Source organism: Helicoverpa armigera, chromosome 5, assembly GCF_030705265.1.
Source record: "Helicoverpa armigera isolate CAAS_96S chromosome 5, ASM3070526v1, whole genome shotgun sequence".
Taxonomy (NCBI): Eukaryota; Metazoa; Arthropoda; class Insecta; order Lepidoptera; family Noctuidae; genus Helicoverpa; species Helicoverpa armigera.
In genome coordinates, this window is record NC_087124.1 from 7,947,954 (window position 1) to 7,972,027 (window position 24,074).

The 24,074-nt window shown below is 35.4% G+C and overlaps 2 protein-coding genes across 3 annotated transcripts; both read right to left on the reverse strand.

The window, feature by feature from the left end:
* Nucleotides 1–12,545: 12,545 nt before the first annotated feature.
* LOC110369824 (E3 ubiquitin-protein ligase LRSAM1) lies at nucleotides 12,546–18,503 on the reverse strand. Its single transcript, XM_021325382.3, has 2 exons — nucleotides 16,134–18,503; nucleotides 12,546–15,961 (listed from the first exon to the last, which is right to left on the reverse strand). The coding sequence occupies exon 1, from the start codon at nucleotides 18,267–18,269 to the stop codon at nucleotides 16,152–16,154; it is 2,118 nt and encodes a 705-aa protein (XP_021181057.3). The 5' UTR covers nucleotides 18,270–18,503; the 3' UTR covers nucleotides 12,546–15,961; nucleotides 16,134–16,151.
* Nucleotides 18,504–18,786: 283 nt separating this feature from the next.
* Nucleotides 18,787–22,730, reverse strand: LOC126054976 (seminal metalloprotease 1). 2 transcript variants are annotated; one of them, XM_049842113.2, is made up of 7 exons: nucleotides 22,296–22,729; nucleotides 21,401–21,622; nucleotides 21,105–21,214; nucleotides 20,789–20,996; nucleotides 20,342–20,478; nucleotides 19,951–20,137; nucleotides 19,658–19,862 (listed from the first exon to the last, which is right to left on the reverse strand). In XM_049842113.2, the coding sequence occupies exons 1-7, from the start codon at nucleotides 22,426–22,428 to the stop codon at nucleotides 19,801–19,803; spliced, it is 1,059 nt and encodes a 352-aa protein (XP_049698070.2). In that variant the 5' UTR covers nucleotides 22,429–22,729; the 3' UTR covers nucleotides 19,658–19,800. The 2 variants fall into 2 exon arrangements, with proteins under 2 accessions (XP_049698069.2, XP_049698070.2); XM_049842112.2 differs by having other exon boundaries at nucleotides 18,787–20,137; nucleotides 22,296–22,730.
* Between the last annotated feature and the right edge of the window lie 1,344 nt (nucleotides 22,731–24,074).

Consider the following 24,074-nt stretch of genomic DNA (forward strand, 5'->3'; position numbering starts at 1 on the left):
TACATTCACAACTTACTTTAGAGTAAATAAAGAGAGATCTGTAATAGTATGCGAATGAAACAAAATCCAATCTAGGGTCACAGTTGCAGTTATAAAAGACTTTAATCTAATCCTATTTCCGATACTCAATTTCGTTAGTCGCACAGTCGAGGTCGATCGGTACGAAAGTGCTTTCACGCCAGCAAAGCTATTAATTTCACTTCAAACTAACGTCCACCGTCCATTGTGTTCACGGCTTTGTGTATAGTCAAATCGCGTTAAGTTTTTGTATAGTAAAAATCTGGATTTTAGCGACATACTCAAATTCCTGGTCGTGACAGGATATTAAAATGTTGAAAGACCCCTTTGTTACCTTTGCGTGCTTTTTACAAAGGACTAGTTTCAGCCAATCGTGGTCGATAATTGTTTTTGGCTTTAACAAAAAAATATTGACTAAATAAATGCTATTTAATCAATCATCTTTTTATTGGATGATTTTTAGTTAACAATTTGCGAGTGAACTGTTCCAGAAAAATTATATTAGTAAGTTCAACTCAGTCGTGCGCGCGGCCTTTTGTGTGGGTAATCCTTGTACATATACAGTGACTTTGTGTGCGTGACAAGAGGTACAGTCAGGTACAAATACAGTTATTTCGGGGTTGTATACAAGTGTTTAAGAAAAATAGTTATAACGTAATTTAGTGTTAATCTTTTTATAACGATTCTGAATCGCTACTTGAAAAATCAAATGATGAATTTTTGGATTCGCTACTTTCCAAGGTGAATCATAAATTCTGACTCCATGTCAAAATGTCTATAGTATTCTTCCTTATTCTTTTGTGCATGTTGACAAGTATTACCCCACATCCCTTAATCAATTTGATTTAAACGTTCATTTATGAGTTTCATTATTTCCGTCTTATTTTGGTCGACATTATGCGAAGCAATATAATTTTTTAAAATTCCCCACACATTTTGTTTACATTATTATACGCGATTACGTTTTTTTTTACATTCTTAGTCCACACTTTTATTTATTGTCCGCGTACCCCGAGCTAGAAAATATGTAAGGAGTATTTAATTCATCTTAGATATTTCACGTCATTTATTTCTTAGACACTGTCAATGTCAATTTGAAAAGACGTATGAGAAAATAATGAAAAACTGTAAAATGTTATAATAAAAAGCTTTGAATGTTTCATTTTTTGAAACGCTACCTGACTCCTTTGAAACATTTTCTCCGTGAAGAACTAGACATTTTCGTAAACGACTGTACCCATAACAAAAAGCGATAAGAACACGTCATCCTTGGACGACGTCACTGTCACACGAATGAAAGTTGTATATTTACAAGCCGACGCACACATAGGGCCGCGCGCAAATCTGAGTTGAACTATCTATAGGTATTTTGTGTCCATACAAACACAATATAAGTTCCCAGAAGAACCCATTCGAAATTTGTAGTTTCAGTGGCGACAATTTTCCAATACAATTTCTAACAGGCAAGACTAGTCAGGGCGGTGAGACACAAATGAATATAAGATACAAATACAAGATTTTATTCAGTCTGCATCTTTTAGATCCCACACATACATACATATTTAGATACGAATAGGTATGTATGCATGTGGAGCGAAGCAGCTTACTTGGCTCAAAAACAAATTGGAATCCGCAAAACTTCGCGTTCGACTCGTCTCGTTTGAAGAACATAAAAAGTTTCAGTCTCTTGCTGCATTACTTCGCATATTCCTCTGAGCACTAGTTTTAAATGATTTCGATGAATTAATATCGTAAGTGGATTTTGAACCACTGCAGCGTGTGGGGTTAACCAAGTTTTATTTTCCAATATAACAAGGTCTACATTACAAGTAGCTACAAATAGTAGGTATTTAGTTTCTATTTGTTCCCACTATATTTATCCAAATATATCAGAGAAAAAGATGCTGCTATCTGTTTAAGATTATTTATTTTAATTAAGTAGTTATCCAGTAGTAAGTAGGTACCCAGTTCTCTAGAAAGCTTATATAAATTGATACCTACGTAAACACGCCCATTATCAAAGTTTTCTTTCCCTTCATTCAGCCCATCGCTATGACCTGACTCATTCATGACGTAGCTGCTACATTAGAGTGACGTTTCACTTCCTCAATACTCCTCACTGAGGACAAAAAAAATACCGATATAGGATACACTTCTTGCGAACACTTGACACGGTCATCGATGCGATTCGCCGATTGAATTGTGTTCTTGTTGAATATCGAAGGGTCATCAATAAAAGGTTATGTTATGTACAACCATTGATCTATGTTGGAAAGAATTCGCCAGCAATGTCTGCAAAAGTAGCCATACTCTTTAAAAAAATGCAGTTCTACAAAGTCAATGAAAATCTACAAAAGTTTACCTACTTTCTTCGAGAATTTAAACACTGTGTATCTGTTTTTCAGTTCTTCTATTAGTATACATACTTATATAAGTTTCAGGAGCACACGATTATAACAGACATAGTAGGTAGGTACCCATATTATTACCACGCGTTATTACTTTGTTGACACACCATTCCTTAGCTTTTATGTTTCTGTTTTAGCTACACAAAACTTTTATGTAAGAATTCGTGTCATATTTCTTAAGAATTTTCGGAGTGTGTCGTGAATGTTAGAATTTTGTTGCTTGTAACATATGAGTGTTGGCTAGCTTTGCTGAAATGTTTTTTTTTGTATTTTCTTTGAATCCTTGTATGTCTGTTTTTTACTGGTTATAGTAAGTAGTCTACAAAAGCAGTACCTAGGTACTTAACTGTTACACTTGTAGTGGAACAATTTGCCCTTCAGTAATCAGTTTTAACCTTTCAAAGTCGCCTACCTCTTAGGTAAACTGAGACTCCTAATTTACGGTCCAAATTAGATATAATATTAAAAGCTCAGCTAGTCAGTCGTAATGAAAATCAATCAAGCACAAGTAGCCTTGCCACTTAGAAACAAATAGCGTAGCAACGGCCACTTAAAACATCGAATTTCTATTACACAAAGCTAATGGATATTAAACGAAATAATTGTAAGGATTCCTTTTGTGTACACTCAGCTGAATGTAAGAAAGCCATAGCAAACACGCCGACGAGGCAATAACTTAGTGCGATGGAATTAAATCAAGTTTTTTTATGGAAATTACCTATGAAATGATTGTAATTTGTTTCTAGTATATTTTCCTCTTTTAAGGAAAATTATATCTTAACGATAAAAAAGTATTCAGAATTCTTTCGCTGACGCAACTGCAGAGGTTTCCACATTACGCTAGCTTTATTTAGGCAACACGTAACCTAGGCCTCTTTTTCGAATATACATAATCAATTACGCATAACTCAAGACTATCAAGCTAGAAGCTGAAAAAACATTAAATATATGCACACCTATACAGACACATGTCTACTAAGGGAAATTGCTATTTACCTTTTCAAAGGTGTACGGGTAATAAAATGTAAAAGGCTTGTGCGTAAAGATGAAGACCATAAAACGTACATACACCACATCAAAACGATTAAACTACCTTCTTACTTATATATCTATATGGATGTCATTGCCACGTCCCGGTCACATCGCAACTGTCCCACAAAGTTTTTTTAACTAGAAATAGTTAGGAGCCAGTTAAAAGTTGGTCGCAGGAACGCACGCAGTCATTGCTTGTTAGCATTAGCGACTTTCAACCTAACGAACATGAAATTAGTCGCTGAATAGCCGTGGATTAAAAGTCTGCGAAGCTTTTAGTGTAAGCTTAATCTAATCTAATTGGGACTCCTTTAAATTCGAATGTACTGCGCAATTTTTTATCTACGTACGTTTTCAGCCGGTACTAACTGATACGTTTAGTAACCCAACTTGTTTTTAGTAGGTCTAATAATGAGAGCTTAGTAAAAATCATAATAATGACCTTTTATGCATGAATTTTAATAACCCCTAAAGTTGGAAACTTGCCATTTCTTCGACCGTCATTATACCAACATGGGCTAACACTATAAAGCAACATGTTCAAACTTCCTCTGGAATTACGTGAAGCAGTGGCGCTCCCCGGACTCGCTAAGTCCTCGGTCGTTAAAACTCCTTAACTACCCTCTCCATATTCAGGAGACCCACTGCCCCTTCCGCAGTTTAATTCTCCATTAACAGAATATGAGCGACACTCCGGCACGTGCGCTTCACTAAACAACTCGATTACCATTAACACAACACACAACTACTGTTCTCATTAGTGTTCTGTAACGGATGCGTCCCTCATGAATGATTACTCACAAACTTCCACTCGGCTGGGATCACAAGTCTCATTTATCTGATGTACCAAAAACAAATGAACGGATCTTAAGACATTTCTGTCTACGAAATAAAAAAGAAAACACAGAACAATGTTTTGTTCTTCTTGTCACTCTTGAAAACTTGAAGTTGGTACTCAGTCAAAAATATAACACCAAACAACGCAGTGTAGGATCATAAAATGCGGCTTAAACAAATCAGATAAATTCGACGATCTGGATGAGTGAAAGAGACGCGATTCCCGCGGCTATTCCTTGGCTAAGATAGTCTATTGTGATCGGGCCTGCGGCGAGCCGCCACCAGCGCAACCCTAATTGATATCAATTACCCGCCATCTCTCAAAATCTCTTTGAACCCCCTTACATCTCTAAATATTCGGCTCTCTGTTCGCGTTTAATTTTGTGAAAGTTTAATAAATTATTCTCATCTTCTAAAAGTACGTCAGCATTTTCTGTGGAAAAATATATAGTAGCCGTTTAATTGAATTGAAGAGTTTTCGATTCGTATTCTAATCTAACTTACCAATTAAATTGTCAGTCACAATGTCAAGCCTGTCAACCTTTTCAGCGTCCGTCCCAACTTCTGCATTTGTCATGGTACCTTCAGTTGTTATATTATTAAATATTTTAGATCCAGTCAACTTTCCCGAGACGGTTGTGTTTGACACTTGAAATGTGGATATGCCCACAGGCTTCGTCCTAAAACATTAATGTATACTAGTCAATAAAGGGGTCGTATTGTTCGTACGTAGGGGTTTGAGGATACCTGGATTCGATATTGAAAACCGTTTTACTAATTTCTTGTTACCTTCTGGAGCCTTTTTTGTTTCTGTCCTGTCATCATTGTTATAAAATAAGTCTGAAACAATCTAATACGCATTATTGTACTATGTACCAATAAGGGATGTAATAGTACACACATGTTACCGACAAGTTCAGATCGTTGGTTCAAGTTCTAAATGTGGCAGATACGTCGTCCGCACAACTTGTTCCCATTAACAAGTTACAGCGTTAATCTGTCTTGTATAATATGACCAAAGAAACCAAAGATTAATGAAATGTTCACACGGTTAGCGACAGAATAAAGTTCTGTTCGAACCGAGATAATGAGAGAGCTATCTATTTACAGGTTCTGTGGTCACGCGAGCCTAATGGTACAGCATTTGTTTTTCTATGATTCGTTCTAATTTTCTAATGACATATCTACTTAAATAAATAAATACCATAAAACCACCCATAAGAAACATCACGGGAATGGTGGCATCCATGAAAACAATAAGCTGACGGCCTAGCAATTTTACAGATGTGTACTTCGACAGTACATCGACCTTATTTGTTTGTACCAACCAATAGTGTCTCCGTCTATCTCTGGAGCTTCGAAGAAAAAACAATCTCGCTAACGTATTTAATCTACGAAGCAGATAACAAACAAACCATACGATTAAAGATATGTATGTAGGTGCGTCGTTCGCATACATTCGTAGCCAGTTTTTATGCTCTCCGTAAACGGTGAGGATAAGCCTTCACATTAGTACGCCTCATTACGCGTCCAATTTTATCGAACCAAATGTTTTTCGCAAACATTCCAGATCAAATTGGAAGGAAAAAGCTTGAATTTATTAAAACGCTTATTCAAGAGATTTTATGCTACAGAAAATACCATATTGGTGCTCAGTACCTACGCAAAATTTTTCAAACTTAACACGTTACGCTTTTTAAGTATTTTATAAGGTTCGTGTGTTTTAGGTATTGCGAGATGAAAAAGTAGATAATAACTGAACAACAAGAATTAAACTTTCTTACAATTAAAACAGAACAATTCGCCATTACCATACCATACATGCCTAAGTTCAGTACATGAAAGCATTAGTACAGCTTTAATCGAATAACGTGGTAGCAAAATGCCTACACACGTAACTTGCACGCTTATCCAGATCAGATAAGGGAAATTGTGTGCGTGCATCCAATCGAAACGAGAAATCACTTTTGTTTATCCTATCTTCTTCTCTCTTATCGGCATGAAAATGGAAAGGTTATTAGTCAGCCGCCCTAATGCGGGTTTCATTTGAAATGTCTATGTATGTATTTGTATAGATATGTTTATATTTTGTAGGCTGATAACACGCATGTTTTGCCGCAGTGTGGCCAAAGATGAAGCGATAACATTAACTATTCGACCCAGTTATTTTATCTAATTCCGTGTACCTACCTAATAGAAAGAGAGCCTACATGCCTCAAAAAAGATGCTGCTGAAATTGCATAGTCAAAGTCATAGTATTTTTTTTTTATTCAAGTAGGCCTTTAGCTCTTTGAAACGTCAAACTAGTTGCATAAGGACCTTATAACCCTACCCAGGAGATGAAATCCAAGATGTAGCTCAGATAGATACCTATCTCGAATCAACACGATTTTATACTAACACACGTCTATTTTCACGAAGTTGTGTTGTACCCGGAGCTGATACTATCGGCACTAACTACTAGCTTAATCCTACAATCGACTAATCCTTAACTAATTGAATGGATTACTTCCCCTGACGAATTGTTAACGTCTACCCTCGTAGATCCCGCGTTGGTAGATAAACTATCGATTATGTTTGCCTGACAGATCTTTGAAGCGAAATACGGTTATGGGAACCCAGTTGGGTACTACACATATGAACATACATATGTGAATCTTATTGATTTTAATTTATGAATTTAAAGATTTCTAGAGGTATATTCGGTACTTGTTTAGATTGAATTGGGCGCCACTTCGACAAATTGCATTGGCGTCAGACCTCAATATTTCGAGTGACTTCGGTTCCTTTCAAATGACTTGGCGATTACGTCAGCAATAGTTATTTGACATAGGAGTGACCCTGGCCAGCGGGAAGCTGAATAAGTGACCCTGTATCGATCCCGGCTTACCAAACTCCCTAAAAACATTTGTCACTCGCTTTCCGGCGGAAGTAAATATCGTGAAGGAAATGTGAGGTCGAATAAGTCAACCTATATAAAATATATATCTAAAGTCCGGACATTTATAGACGTTTCATAAAAAAGGAATGGCGACAGAAACGCCGCCAAGCCGAGTTTACCATAAAGCGAAGTCGACAGTTTTGTGAAAGAATTAATGTATTCACATGGCTTATCAATACACGCACTATGTTTGATTTTCTACTCCTTAGTAGGGGTGTGTGTGCACCAACTATCGATAGTTTATTATTTGACGGGTTTACAACCTGATTTCTGTGAGGTGTAACATACCTACACGTCAGTCGTCACAATAATTTTAAAATATAAGTAATCTGTACCTAAAAATATATTCTGACTCGAGAAGCTCTCATATTACACGTCTTTCTGTGAAAATATACTTCCTTAATGTACTAAATAACAAGCAAGCTTTGTCGGTAACAAATTGGTTCCACGCGCCATATCGCCCCACTACTAACATACCTCTAACGCCCATTAAAACAACTAAGTACATATTAATTGCCCTAAATAGGTAATTCAGTACAAGTTAAAACGTTCACAGTTGCGTAAACTAGAATTAGACCTCAAAAAGGTGCATAGACCCAAAAGTTGTAGTGCGTAACCGACCCAGTAAAGTGCCTGTTAACTACGCTATAAATAAACTTGAGTTCGTACATTACGTACTTACCTAGAAACAACTCGCGCAAGTCTTGACATTTTATGAAATATGTATAATAATGTGGGTGCCACTTGGACCCTTAATATTCACACTGTACTTACCAACACTGGTGATTTAACTAAGAACTGCTCAGTTTACTTAAGTCAACTATGTTCTAGAAATGAGGTTCCTTAATGTTTCAAACGTACCTAACGCTAATAACTATCAAGGTACCTAATAAATATGACAGAAAATTAATTTAGATTTCGCAGAATTAATATTAAAAAGAGGTATTGATAGATTCCCAGTGTCGGACCCGGTACAAAGTATCAATTTCGAAGAATCCCTTTCAAAAATTGCGATGGAGAGCAGGCTGGGGTGACATCAAAGAGAAGAATTCCAGATAGCCTTAATCAATGCAGCGCACAGTATGAATCGAATACTACGTTTTACGTACCAGACCTGACAAATCTAATCAACGCACACCCAGATTAATAACTTTCATGCCTTGGTATTAAAAATAAAATAGTTAAGTACTTAGATATTTAATTAGTTTACAGATTAATTTATTTATGAGAGGTAGCTTCACAGCTGACAGTACATTACATTAAATCATCATACCAAACATTACGCCAATTATGAAGTACACAAATATAACATTTTTTTGTTTATAAATAGATGATTCAATTTTTATTAAGCAAGTCATAAAATATGGCCAAACTCCAAACAAAGCCTATGGATGAGAAATATACCTATAATAACAGAAAAGGTAATAATTACTTCTTCGACGAAATATTTTAATTTACGATCTTTCAATATTTGAGTTGAGTAGTCATTTTCCTACCTACAAATGTAGGAGAGGTAAGGTAAAGTTTTTTGGGTTTGTTACATTGGGTATAAATAACTAAAGCCCACACAAGCCCCTAATTTGAAACGAAAACTTCGCAAATGTTTTTGAAAGGGTTAAAAGGATTATTTAAATATTTGTATCGAACCATTCATAGAAGTTATATTGACTTCGGGAATAAATATTCATATTTCTGTACTTTGATACCCGAAACTCCGAAAGCCCTTTCTAAAAGAGAATCTTGCGTTTGTAAATTGAGTTACTTATGTTTTAGGGATGTTTTGTAACAGTGTATTAAATAAGAACTGTGAGGACTTTTTGTCCATCAGCTCAATCCATTTAATTACGAAATTTTGCGAAATGGATTCAAAATAACTTAGTAGGTTCTCATTTCTTATTCTAATAATAGATGTACCAATATTAAAAATAAATCATTTCAACTTTGCATTCTAGGCGACCCGCCGCCACCGTCCAGAACTGAAAGAACCTTCGTCATTATCTCCTAAAAGATTTATTTATTTCATCTGCATTCCGTTCAACATGGAATTAAAATCAACCAGATAAACACAAAAATTGAGGTAAATAAAAGCCTTTTTAAAAGGCTCGTGTACACAGATGCAAAGTGGCCCTCGCTACATTCCTGAAAAGAGCCGGGCGCTGTGGCGACGCCTTCGCCCCCTCACGGAACTACGCACGCTAGGAATTTATTATTAACGTGTTGGGCTCTTCGCCATATTTTCGTACACCTTTTTGTGCCGGTAATAGAATTGTTTACATTGTGGACCTAAACACTATGTATGTTCGAAAATAGCTAGGGTGAACCTGCCTACATAGATTAAATAGAGCAGGTACGTACCTGTAGGTTCAGTTATCATTACCGTTTCATTAAAAAAAACAGTTACAATTGTGATAAGCAACATAACAATCTTCATATTTTCTAACTTTATAACACTTCCTTTTATAACAAAAGAAGTACGAAATGCAAACTAAGCTTCGAGGACTCGCAGCGCATAAAGAAAATGTCGGATTATATTATTTCATGTCTTGACAAATTAAATTACGCATACTACAAGAGCGGATATCCTGAAGCACTTCACGCTCATAAGAATATTATTTTTTGTATCCATTTTCATTTTTACTTTATCCTTGATTAACTTGCGAGTTTTCAAAGAGAACCTTACGTAAGTAGGTATTATTCGTTATTTCAAAGGGATCTGATATTTACTTGTTGGATAATTCGTGAGGTACCTAAACCCCTTCAGAATTGCTTTATAGCTTATAACGCCTATCATTAATTTAATTGTTTTCAATAAAGATAATGATTAAAAATTACACAACTGAAAGCTACAGAAATAAAAAGCTAATACATAAAAAAAACATTGATTAAACGAAGACTGCCTTGCTCTAACTACAATACCTCCCAAAAAAGAATTCAAAAGTTTGACTTTGACTGTAGCGAACTAATTTAACTTTATCCTCCCAAGGAAAAGGCTCTCTTGATATAAATGATACAATTTTGGTGTACCAGAGCAAAACAGCGACAGTCCATATTCTATACAAGACACTACTACGGAATTAACAAGGTTCATTTAGATGCAAATCGATGTTATATAGGACTGAGACCTAATCTCTTTAGCCGGCTAAGCCCAAATATATTCAGATACGATTGCTATTTGATTGCATTCTGCTTGATAATGACTGCATATTGATATATGCAATTATTAATTAATAGGCATAATTTACAACCGGGTTAATCCATAATATGGATATTCTTTGGACTGTTATTATTTTACCTATTTGTTTTTGCTGTTACTTTCCTAAAATAAATCAGTTCCAGTTAATTGCCATAGCAGTCTTTTAATACCTAAAGAGAGCTTAAGACCCTTGTGTCTAACAGTGTCATAAAAGCTTTCAGGAAAACGGCGGTTTCCATATTATTTCCAAGTTAAACATCGAACCCACGTTACCGAAAATATCTTTGATGTTATGACGGTCGGAAAATATAGATAAAATAGAAACTTTATATACGTATTAAAATTATATTTCAATCCATTGGTCACCAATGGGAAATTCCGTAGTTGCTTAATACGATCTCAAGGGATTGAGCCTTGAATCAAAGGAGTAAGGGTCAAAATCGTTTGCTGCGACACCTATCGCAAAGAAGTAATATCCCAGTCCCTATGAACCCGGCTTAGTAGAGCACAATATATCGTGTCCAAAAGACTTTAGATACCCGCTGTTGACTTTATCGGAGCTCCCGTAAAGGACATAGGATTAGAGTCAAATCTCTGAATAGCTGTTCATGAAATCACATTTCTGCAGGTAGGTTACCTATGTTCCTGATAATATTCTCATATCTAGTTACATGTACATAGCCTTCCCGGTGGCATCGTCTACAAGTCGTAGTTATGTAGTTTCAATTCAAAGTAGCGCCGAAAAGGAGTGCGTTAATGAAATTAAAACATAAAAACACAGGGTTATTGTGTGGTACTCCTCCACAAAATTAATTCCCAATACTTGGGTACCTACCTAATTGATCGTGTAGGTACCAAATTTTGGAATTGTTAAGATTCACGAACTACCGTACGATATCAACAAAATCATAAACATTTGTTGAGGCGCAAGGAACCGAAGTGCCACGCTACCGGTTTCAGTTTCATTACTGATATTGGTACGTAAGCTGCTTCGATTCAATTTCCTCGTCTGAACACATCTTACTGAGACTAACGTTTATATAACAACCCCCGTGTGGGATGCGCCTTACACCGCCGTACATAGATATGTCGGTATAAAGAACAAGTATAATGCTTACGCTTATTTACATAAAATTACTCCGACATACTGCTGAACAAATCTGTTCTTGAGGACGAGGTTAGATATAGATACGTACCCAGCATGGTTCAATTATATGTATAATCGTGGTACATAGTAGTTTTCCTCCCCCGTCCCCAAGTGACTGCTTATAAACTTTTCTATAACTAAGTGATAAGCACATTAATATCCCTTTGGAATTCCAATGAAGCAGAGATAAACATTGGATTTTCCTCTAAAAAATAATAGCCGCAATTGTATTTCAGTGTGTGCTTTCCCTCCACTCAAATAAAACAACATGTACCCCCTGCCGGGCCGACATTGCGTTGTTGACGCCCTCAGCAGGACATGAGCTGAATAAAAATGTAGCCATTATTTATTCTACCTCTGTTGACTCGGTCGAAGGAAAACTGCCATCAAACCTTCCCGTGCCAAAATTCGTCGGCAAATAGAAAATATTGACGTCGGCAAAATGTTTTCTCGCCGCTAAAAAGGTGCTAGGTTTTTCAAACTGATTGGCGCCGTTTTTGGAATTCCTCAGTTGCAGACAAAAAAGCAACTAAATAATGTTTAAATGTACGACATTTAATTACGTAATAAGTTAAGTAGTACCTACATGGTTAATGCGCAACAAATCTAATTTGAAGGATATCATCAAACGCTAAAAAGCCATAAACATCTCTTAGCAAATATTTTGGAACAGCTCTTTACCTTTATTAGAAAATTGCCTTCATGTTTCTGAAGGGAATGAGGGTTGACATGAAAGGCTTTGCCGTAATTGCTATTTGCGTGTAAACTCCATTATTATAGGTCGCGTCGCATGTAACAAAGGGCTATTATGTCGGAGTATTCTGGATACCAGATATGTCTAACACTCCTATCAGCTTATAATTTCGTAACCTGATTGACTTAATGTTTACTTAGACTCAAAACGTTTCTAACGCGACATTTTATGTATAAAAGAGTTTGGGGTGTTCATTTTTGAAAGAAAGAACTGCGTGTGCTATAACTCATATATTTTCATAAATAAGTGTTAACAATTCAAAAAGTAGGAAAATAATCTCACAGGGGACGAATATACACGCACCCGCGTGAATATCAGATGTCCAATATCAATCACGTGACAAGCATGCATCCAACCATCCTCATATTTATAACAAAACACCTAACTGCAGTATACCTGTGCTGAAATATCAAACAACACACTAAAAGCATTTAGGATATAATAAAACGATTAAATTTAAAAAAGGCGGGTAAATACAAGGTTTATAAGTATACTTTACAGACTTAAATATCTAGCTAAAATATAATTTTTATATGTATGAAATCAAATTATCAGCTTCAGTCTGATTATTTACCGTAAAGAATAATAATAAATATGACATTCCAAGTGAACATCTGTATGGCAACTAAGTTAGAACAACAATAAATGCAAAGTATACGTAGATAGGTACCTATTCTACATAATTAAATACACATAGTTATGAATAAGATCGTCATATCGAATCTATTTTTAATAAAGTACAGTCAGCCAAAAGAAAATGGTCTGACCTATGATCGATAAGGCTCATTGTTCTGATGTATTTTAATCTCAAGAGAATCTAAAGAGAACGAACTTGTGTTCGAGCATCAAGAGTTGAGCTAATTATGTCAATTGACGACCTTAGTTCATAACTATGTGATTCATAATAATCTACGTACTTCTGATATCGCGCACTTCAAATGGACCAGCTGTGGAACTAAAACTAATTTCACTGATTAGTAAAATAGGTAAAATAATTATGATATAGGCAAAATAAATATGACTAATATAATTTTGTTAAATTACAATCACGTTGATTTACTTAATTTTGAAAGGCTTTCTCGTTTTTAATGTAATTCATAACATAATATCTCGGCATCTATCTGATACATTTTTGATAAAAATTTAATAGAACGATGGTTAACGTCGATGCCTAAAAAACATAGCTACTATCAACCATGACATTGATGACCTATCTCAAGCAACTTTCGTGTGCACTTAAAAGAAGGTAGGTACCTAATCTTTGTCGTTTTGACAGTTTCAAGCGATTTTTCGAACGAAATATGTCTGACTCATACATGTCACTGGTCGATAGTACATTTGTAATTTGTTCTGATACCTACCGATAAAACCGAACTTCAAGATCGCTCTGACGAACCCTCATAAAGTCAATATGTAGAGATGTAGGTAGGTACCTACTAAATAAATATCCGCTTAACTTATTAACTGATGAATCCTTACTTGTGCATTATTGTAACAAACCTTATCTTATAATGTTATTGCTATTATGTAGTCTTAAGTTGTTCCAATATTCTTTTCACAATAGTAGGTACTAATCTGTTTACCCATTATATGTATGACACCTTATAAATAAACTAGAAAAACTCATTCAATAAAAAAATGCTTTACATGAATACATTGTAAATACAGGTTTTACAATAAAATAATACATACTTCGTCTATTGTAAAGCTAACATTATCGAATAATTACTTCTCTGATATTTTCTTTTTCATCAAAACCAACAATACCTTCTTATTTCTATTGAAGAAAATAATAATAATAAACCTTTTATACAGCTTGTTCTCAATACTATGTACCTGTACCTACAGATTTGTATTTAAGCAAATCGATATTTCAATATTATCAAAGACACTTATTAGGTATCTTGATTAGGTTTGTTTTTTTTTAAACCACTAATTTAGTATTTTCATTATAATAATTAGTCTTTACCGCTTATTGGAAGAGTTTATATCTAACTCATCATCTAATTTACTCATTGTATTGACCTTATTATTCCTATTTATTGCCAGTTACTGCAATTTTTATCCAATTTACGTCACCGTTGTAAACTCCTTTTCAAAGATTCTTATAAACTAGCTTTTCTTTAGTATTATAATGTGCTTTGGCTCGAAAAAAAACTTTATACATATCACTAACAAAAACTAAATAATTTAAAAAGCGCTTCAAATACAATAATTACATAGATACTTTCTTTAGTTTAGATGTCCCTCGAAGTATAAGTAAATAGATCAAATCGCATAGGGGCAACGACAAGGTCGTTTTCAAACTTTTTCTTTTAAGAATTTTGGTAAAACTCCATAATTTGTATTTTTTTTTTAGATTTTAATTATTTTTTCAATAATTTCGTTCCCAAGGTGCAGTCTTCACAGGTTTTTTTTAAACTTAGAAATGACATTATCCATGCCCCATTTAATTCAATTTGATAGGTACCTACTTCGAGGGACACCCTGTACACTTAATACAATCTTAGAATAAATGAGCTTTTTATGGACAACGATACATTCGAAAATATATTTAAAACTAGTACTAGATTTTCATGATCCAATTGGCACAGCCCTTGCAAGTATTTTTTCACATAAGCATCAATAATGTTAAAAATGTTCATTGCATGAACAATAATTTCTAATAGATAAGTGGTTGAAACAATGTCGATACTGTCATCAACTAGAAGGCACAATCTTTTAGATTGACTCTTAAGTTCTATGTTATAAGAAAATTTCAAACAAGTTAAACACCAATTAGGTACTTAAGCAACACTCAATGAACAAAAGTGATGCATTATATTACAATGACTAGTGTGTATTAAAATTACATTAACGAGTTTTACCATATACCCACAGGGATGTGTATCCAGTCTTTTTATATAAATAAATAAATAACAATTTTGTAGTATTGTAATAACATTAAAAGTATATCCGTGTATCATTCAATATCATTAAAGAGTTTACATGACCGAGGGGACTTATGGCTGTTAATACGAACACGTCATTCGAAAATTCGATAATGTCTAGACATGTTCGTTTATTAATGTAATGAATGAAATAATTTTGGCTGAGCAGGGAATTGCCAAATAAAATATTATTAAAAAACACAATCCTCTCACTGAGGTGAAATGGTAATGGCTTGTGTTAAATATCGATTTTTTTTAACAAAAATAAAACACACGATTTACTGTAAACAATAAAGTTGCTTACTTCTTAACCGAAAAAAAAAATAACACCAACAGAGAAAAAATATGTATATAATATTATGGCGATTTATTTTCCTTTTATGATTTACAACTCACAAAGCATTTTTTATGGAAACTGTGCAATGAAAGAGTTGCTTTTATAAAGTAATTTGTCGATTATATTTTGACGTCATCAACTTATTAATTCAATTGATCTTGAATCGCAATGGCGCAACAATACGTCAGCAAATGAGTCATATATGACCTACGCAGGACATACGTATATACCTAAATAAAATGGTAGATATTTATAACTGGTTAATTAATTACATAAAGACTGATCACATATAACTATTTAAAAAAATATGTTGTAAAAGTCAAGTTCGTTCCTTGTTCCTCACTTTCTGCATGTATTGGGCCACCTGAAATAAACGAAATTAATCGTACATTATTATGTATGAAACATATGAAAATTTATGTGGAATAAAACATAGTCATGAGATGTGTCATTCGTAAAAAAATGTTATGCAATTTCTTGTGTGACTGGTAATGCTAAAACACTAAAACATCAATATTACTTTTAAGCATATTTACCTCATATTTCACGTTTCATCATGCAATCATAACTTTGATGGTCCTTTCTATGTGACTCCTGCACATGGGGCAGCTGTCCATTTCCTTGCTGGCACAAGGTTGACAACAACACATGTGTCCACATGGCACAAATACTACTTCACTCTTAGCGTCCATACATATGACACATTCAGCTTCCATCACCGAGTCATCAGATTGGTTGGTAGTAACAACACCAGTACATTTCTGCTCATCTGTCATATCTTCTACTGGAGCACTTGGGGCAACGGGAGATGCTTCAAAGTTGTGGTTTTGACTTTTAGCTCCTACATATAAATTTATTGCTCGTATAATGCCTTCCCTATCAGAAGACAATGAGACACCACTCAGCTTCAGTTGTTCTGTTGTAATGTTCAGTAAAGGTTCACCAGAAAATAAGAATTTAACCAAGAAAGGCAGACAGTGAATTACTCCCTCCTGCAAGAGGTAATTTGCAAGTGCTGGATCCAAACTTTTTCCAATATCCAATAAAGTTCTTGGTGCTGAATCCATTAACTTCTGATAGTTCTTCAACCAAAAATCATGAGACTTATTTGATTCACTATCCATTTCTCGAAGAGTTTCAACAAGCTGTTTTCGCCTTTTGTTTTGCTGACCAAAAAGATCATCTAACAGATTAACTAGCTGAACTCTCTGCTGTAGCAACTCATTATAATTATATGCAATTTGTAACTTTTTCTTTTCTTGTTCAATGACACTGAGGCGAGCCAGATGTGAAGAAATCAAGCTGATTTCTTGGTTCAGACTCCATGTTTTTGAATCTACCTTTTCCAATAGTGATGCAACAATTGCCATTTGAATATCTTGGTCCTCTAGAAGTTGCTCAACTAATACTGTTCTTGACTGGTCTTTAGCATTTAACAATTCAGTCAATTTCTCACTTACTTCTAAATCTTGCATAAGCATGCTTTGTTTCACATTATTTAAAGAATCTTCATAATATTTTTTGGAATGTTTAGCTGTGTAGTCCTCTTCTATGAGCATTTCCATAGCTCTTAAAACATCAGCCTTTTTAATGTTATCATAGTTCTGCCGAGTGATTTCAAGTAGTCTGTCATGTTCAGCCTGTTCATATGCAAGTTGTTGTTGAATAACTTCTGGTTTTAAATACTCAGATTGAATAAAGTTCTTAACTAAACATTCAATTTCTTTTTCATCATCCTGTATAGCCTTGATCAGGTTTTGGCGATCAATTTCTTTTACCATATGAACTGTAGCTATTTCATTGTCCAGTTCTAACTGCTCTTGTAACACTTTATTTAAAAACTTTTCTCTTTGCTCTTTGGCTGCCTTGTGTAACCTGTTTTCCTGTTCCAATATGGCAGCTTCCTGTTCTTCCCAAGTTAGTGTATTGCGCCTAGCAAATGGATCCAAAACCATGTTGGGAGTTTGAACTGTGGGCATGTCTAATTCAGTGTGCACTGGGGAATTATACTCTATGTTCATTTTATCACATAAGAATTTCATTATTGCTGTTGTATCCTGTGTGGCAATTTCTGATGGAGGGAATATAAACTGTTCACCGTCTATCTGTAGTGATATCAGATTAGTAGCTAAACATAATTCTGGACAGAGTTCATTTAATTCTTTATTATCAGTTATGTTAAGTTTTCTTAGATTCTTGAGCTTACCTAGAGATGGAGATAAACTTTGAAGCTTGTTCTGTGAGGCATCCAATATTTGTAAAGATTGCATAAACTGTATACTATCAGGAAAGGTCTTAATATGATTGTTTTGAATATACAGTTCAGTCAGATTTACCAAGTATCTAATATCACTGGGTATTTGCGAAAATCTATTACTGCTAATGTTGAACACCTTGAGTAGGTATAAATCGGACAGTTGACCTCCTTCTTCTAAAGAATGTAAACAGTTGATTTGCAAATATAATCGCTCTTTTCTGTATACCTTGCATATCGAGTATGTACCGGAAGGTACTTGGCGCAGCTGGCACTCGGACAGGTCAAAATCTGGTTCTGGTGATTCCTTCGCAATATATAACTTCCTCTCCAGTCTCGCTCGTGCATCACTATCATTATTTTGTCTTCCAAACAACGACATTGTCGCTCGGTTGACACAAGACACAGCACAACCCATTAAACAATACGTATAATTTGTTAACAACCTTCACAATCGTCACCGACTTCGGGTATTCATTGCAAATGGATTATCATACAATCTTAAGTTGAAAGTATTATCAACATTTTATAGCTTCCATTCTATTAGCAAGCAAATTTAACACAAGTAAACCAAAAACAATAGTAAATAATCAATCAGCAGTGTATTCTACAATGATAATGATAAGAGGCACGGTGTATGACAGTGACACATGACATGACACTCGAATTTTAACATTGACAAATGCGTTCCATTCCACGCGATAGAATCTAATAACAACATTCTTTATAATCAGTGCGGAAAGAAGTTCTTTGTTAAACGCGATTGCGCAATATTACCGACGCTTATGCTTGCACACTACAGCGACAGCAGCTAAGCTGAACTAATAATTATATGGAATATGGAAATGGGTGAATTCCAGCAGTGGATTCTGAAAACTTCGGGGAATACCTTCATAGTTTGAAAATGAAATTATATTTTGGATATTTATTAATTATTTTTATTTAAAACAAACTGTACAAATTCTTAATATCTATTTAACTCTAACTTAAGTTAACCTGTCTGTAAATATCTGTATAAATATAAACTTATCTATCATCCCGACTGACTTCAATTCTGTACGTATTTTTAGTCACTGGATCTGGAACATGAAATATAGAATATTGATCTGACGGTTTTGGAATTGCAGAAATATAAAATTTTTCATTGGTATCTCCGGCGTAATTTACCCCTTCTGAACTATCTTTTGAATAATCATGAAATTCATCGTTAGGGTAGTAATGAACATACTTTTGAAACCAATCAACGTTGTCATTTTTTGGTTTTTCATTCTTTATATAATAACTATTCTTTGGTGATTCAATATGTTGTACTGGGTTATATTCCTCATCATAGCGTTTATACCACGGAAGTGATTCTGTTTCAGGCGCTGCTGAAAGATGTTTTTTGAATTCGTCCTTTACATTCTTTTGCTCTTCTTTCACTACATTACCTTCGTTTGGCTCTCTTGCCATCGACTTCTCTGAACTATATTCAAACATGCTGTTAATAATTTGTATGGCTGAATTCATTTTATCCGTTTTCTGTTTTTCTACATCAACAGACGCGGGTGAATTCAATTTATCATTTTCTTCCTTCGCATGTTGATGATAATTATCGATGTAAGATGCACTCTTTTTATATATGCTTAGGTCTGGTGTGTGTGAAGGATAAACATGCATTTGTATAATCTTTGACAGCCTATCAAAAGCTTCGATTAAATCTGGATCATGGCTTTCTTCATTTTGTGGATCAGCATGTTGAACATGTGTTGTTGCGTCAACATCTGATTTGGAATCAGATAGATGTTTCTCATGCTGAGTATTTCCGTCATTTTTCTCTGTGGTTTTAACATTCTGCTCCTGAATTATTACTTCATGATCAGGCTTAATTTCTGATATTTGGTCAACATGAACTGGTATGTGGTTTTCTCGTGTAGTACTCATGGGCTCTGGCGGACTGTAGGAGTATGCTATTTCTTTACCAATACGAAAGCCTTCGTTTTCCGACGTCGACAGGATTTGCGGCTCTTTACTAAAATAATCAAATACATGAAAACTTGGCACATCAGGTAACTTATATGTTTCAGGTGCGGGTAGTAATTTGATAGCCACAGCTTTACCTTGGTGATATCCTATTCCATGACCATCAAATGGTTTATTTTTTGGGTTCTTTTTTTTAGATTCAGTCTTTTTTGAAGAGTTTTCATCGGCTTGGCCACTGTCCGAATCCGCATCACAATACATTTTGTTCAATTTCTGAGTATCCTTATCAGATAATCCTACTCTTTGGCCAATCTGCGCTCCACTCTGAAAGAATAAAGTATCACTTTTAGATATACATAAAAAAAATTGCCTTTAGGTATTATAATCTACTAAAATGCAATTACTATATTACTACATTGCAATTGACTCAGTTACCTTACTTAACAGTAATCATAACCACGGAAATAGTGATAAACTTGTGCAAGTCTCTAGCTAAATACTTAAGCTATAATAAAAGTAAATAATTACCTGTTTGGGAACAATCGTATCCTGTCCATTGGCGGAGAAAGCTCGCTGGCTGTAATGCAGGACACTGTCGTAGTCGTAACCAACGCCGAAGTCTGACACGGAGAACGAGTTGTATTTGCGAAAGTTATGCCTCGCCGCTGGAAATATAAACAAAATACCTCAGAACCGAACAATTTGGATGAATCAACACTTGATTGCAAAAATATACCGACATAGCTTCTGTTAACATACAAAGACACTTTCAATAGAAATCGAAATTTACTTCACACCAGGCCTTTATTGCTTAGATAGGCGGTGTAGTAATTTATATTCGCATTGTGTAGCGTTCGCGACAAGCGATAGCACCGGTCGCTGACATTAGCATCTGGTGTACCTGCCTACCAGCCTACTAAGTCAAATTGCAAGTGTTTAGAAGTAAACAGAACAAAGCTATCCACACAGACTTACGTTGCACAATATTTTCCCAAACAATTTTGACGTAGTCATCTCTGTCCGGGCTGCTCTGCATGTGGTAGAACCCAAGAGTGTGCAACAACTCGTGCACGACCGTGCCGTGTCGAAAGCAACCGCGTCCGACCGGGTGACGACCTGACAGGTTGAGAACTTGGTACCCGCCTTGGTAGCCCACTTGGGAGAAACATCCTCGTCGGTTACCCTGAAACATACACAGTCGAAATTGATTAGTCTTGGAGATAACTAGCTAGATACAATTTTGCCAAGTACAATAGAACTCGGATTAGCGAAGAGGACATGCTAAGAATACCTGTATGACCACAGCATCACGATCACCTTTTCTATAAGGGCGGAACTTGACACAGGATGCACGAGCGATATCTTCTATTCCACTTTCAATAGCTTGCACTTGATCGCTAGCTGCAAAAATATATTTAATCATATTAAATGCTTCCTAGCCTTAGAATTAACATAATTCTCCGTTTGTTAGCTATTGCAAATATTACACTACTTAAGAATAAATATGATTCTGAGGTTCTGATTTGCCTATAAACATAGCTTCTTGCTAATTTAAGCAAAGTTTGAATAAGTGTGTATGAAACTTACTGAAATGTTCTACTTGAATGTAGACTATGACTTCATTATTGGGCCACCTTTTAGTTCCATCTCTAATGCCATTCCTGGCAAGGCCCTCGGCTACATCTTCTACGATCAGTCTCCGTTGTCTCTCATTCAGGATCAGGTCACCTTCGAACTTCCCGCTTTCTTCCCAGGCGTGGTCAGAAACAACCTCGTCTTCATCATAGTCAAGGTCTGGATCTACGCCTTCTGTTAGATATAATGGCAAACTTAATTCATTTTTCATTCACAGCACATGGGCAATAACAGGCAGGAATAGACTCTTATTTTTAGGTTGATGATATTACAATAATTTTCCCTACCTATTAGGTACAATTCTAATGCGTTGGGCCCCTTAGTCTTTAGAGGCAGAATCCTCCAAAAAAGGTTTACTCCAGCCTGTATTAAACTTTATCGCCTCAGTCGAGTATTCATCTTATTCTTCAATACAAAAAAAAACATAATAGTCTACGTGTTACGCTATACCGGAACAATTATAACTGCAACAACTATGTTAATCACTTTCGTTTTCGAAAAAACTAGTATTTTATTCACAGGTACATGGTACAGACACTCGGGTATTTTGGGTCAACCGTTCAAAATACACCTGTTCTGCAGTCACTGTGGCCACATTGAGGTCGTTCCTTACCCACAGATGTTCGGTCACAGAAACATAATATATGTACAATTGTACATAGGTACTTCCTAATTAGGTATGTGTGTACCTCTATCAGTAGGTAGGCACTAGTTCGTAGAGGGAATAGCAGATGAAGAAGGAATCATGGCATGGCAAAAACTACTCTTTTTGAGATTTGCAATTTTTATTGGATTATTGGAACCGTTTGCATGTAACTTTTGAACATGACGTATAATATGTACTTACTTTTGAGTGTCGGGCTGAGCTGTGAAGTTTTCTTGATGTGCTCTGCAAAATCCTCCAATTCGTTATAAGACATCGCCAAACACTTGACCGCACAAGCGATTAAAAGAACCACCGGTAACTTTGTCCGTGCCATTGTAACTACAAAATCTCTACCTGACTAATATTAATATTCATAAACGAATACGATATTGATTTCGCTTTTTTATTCTCAACTCACACGATGTATCCGAAAAAGTGTGTCATATTAACGGTATTGCATTTTTGTAAACATTTTGAATTCTTGTAAATGTAAATTATTTTATACTGCCGGCAGTCTACTCCAGCGCCGCGTGATTTTTTGTGTAGGACAAAACCCGCCGGGGTGGGGCGAAGTTTAATATAGCTTCGGATACGACCATTTCACAAGGTGGTAGGCCGCAACTGCGGTGGAGACGGCGACGCTTGCGTCAGCGCAGGCGCTGGTGACAGCAGCACACCGCGCCACCACCCATAACTCGTGCAACAGCGAGTTGCTACATTTGCTGGCTCCAGTTATTTTCAACGTTTACGTCCTCCAACAATAACACAAAACTTGTCATTTTTGTAATTGAAAGAGTGAAATAGTAAAGGGAAAGCAATAGTTGGCCGTTCCGGTGAAATAGATATTGAAATGAAATCGATAAATGGTACCCTTTGTTTGTTGCACTTGCCAAAATATTTTCACATCAATCACTCCTGAAAAAATTGATAGGTATGTAGGTAGTTGACTGAAATTACATGTAATCTTACTCGTACATTTTCACATTTGATGCTAACTTAATCCATACTGCTGAGATCCTTCGCGATCATCAATCTTCATATGTATCAATTAGGCAAACGCCTACCGCGAAAATATTTTGAGGTAAGACATTGAATAGCTAAAAGTTAACATTTAGATAGGTGTAGATACCTAGGCACTTATTTAATTTAAATCAGCATAAAATTAAGTGGTACCTATGCTAGTACCTACTAAGTACCTAATTTGTTTTCGAAGAGACAACTTTCGATTTCATTAAATTAACTTAGCCGGTTCATTAGTCAGAAGTGTTTTTATTCCCGATGCAGTCAGTTGAGATTTTGGTTTAACATTACGACAAGATCATCCAAGCAAAACAATAGAACAATTTGATTAGTTTGTAGATTACCTGTTATACAACAATACAAATAAACTATTATCGATTCTTGCAAAGTGTTCTGCAATCGTCAATGCCATTGTCAGACGAAAACGCGTGTAGTTTCAAGTATGCAAAAAATATCTGATAGATATTGTATTTTAGTGTCCTTGTACAAAATGAGGTCGATGCTGTCGCAAAGAAAATTGACCGTGACTATGACGAGTGCCCAATTACTATAGACAGCTAATAGTAAACTAATCGTTAATTTTATTCTTAAAATTTTGACAATATAACTTTAGAAATCAATCATCCACACTTGTGAATGAGAAAATGCAAATGAATTGTGTAAAATGGAATTTTAATGTAACGCTTTTGCAATTATTATGCTGCACTCTAAATAATAGTCGACAATAGAATTCCGGACTACTTAGAAAGACGTTGCGTTAAATCCAGCAGCATCTATTGTTTAGTGCCATGCACCAATTGACATTCTTAGCCAAAGCTGATACATTGCAGGTAACACTTGAGGCAAGGTTGCTAAATGCTGTTACGTCGTGTTTTATTTAGTGTTAAACTTAGTCTAATGAAGAATTTTTGTGACCACGGTCAGTTCCCGCCTCCCAACTAGACACTGATGTGTTTAAGG

Bases quoted from the DNA above. Each gene is read 5' to 3' on its own strand.
- LOC110369824 (XM_021325382.3), bottom strand. From the start codon at position 18,269: ATGGGTTGTGCTGTGTCTTGTGTCAACCGAGCGACAATGTCGTTGTTT.
- LOC126054976 (XM_049842112.2), bottom strand. From the start codon at position 22,428: ATGGCACGGACAAAGTTACCGGTGGTTCTTTTAATCGCTTGTGCGGTC. The intron at 20,997-21,104 runs GTATTCTTAGCA...TGTATGTTTCAG, and splicing joins GTGATGCTGTGGTCATACAG to GGTAACCGACGAGGATGTTT. The intron at 20,479-20,788 runs GTAAGTCTGTGT...TTATATTTCCAG, and splicing joins TTGGGAAAATATTGTGCAAC to CGGCGAGGCATAACTTTCGC.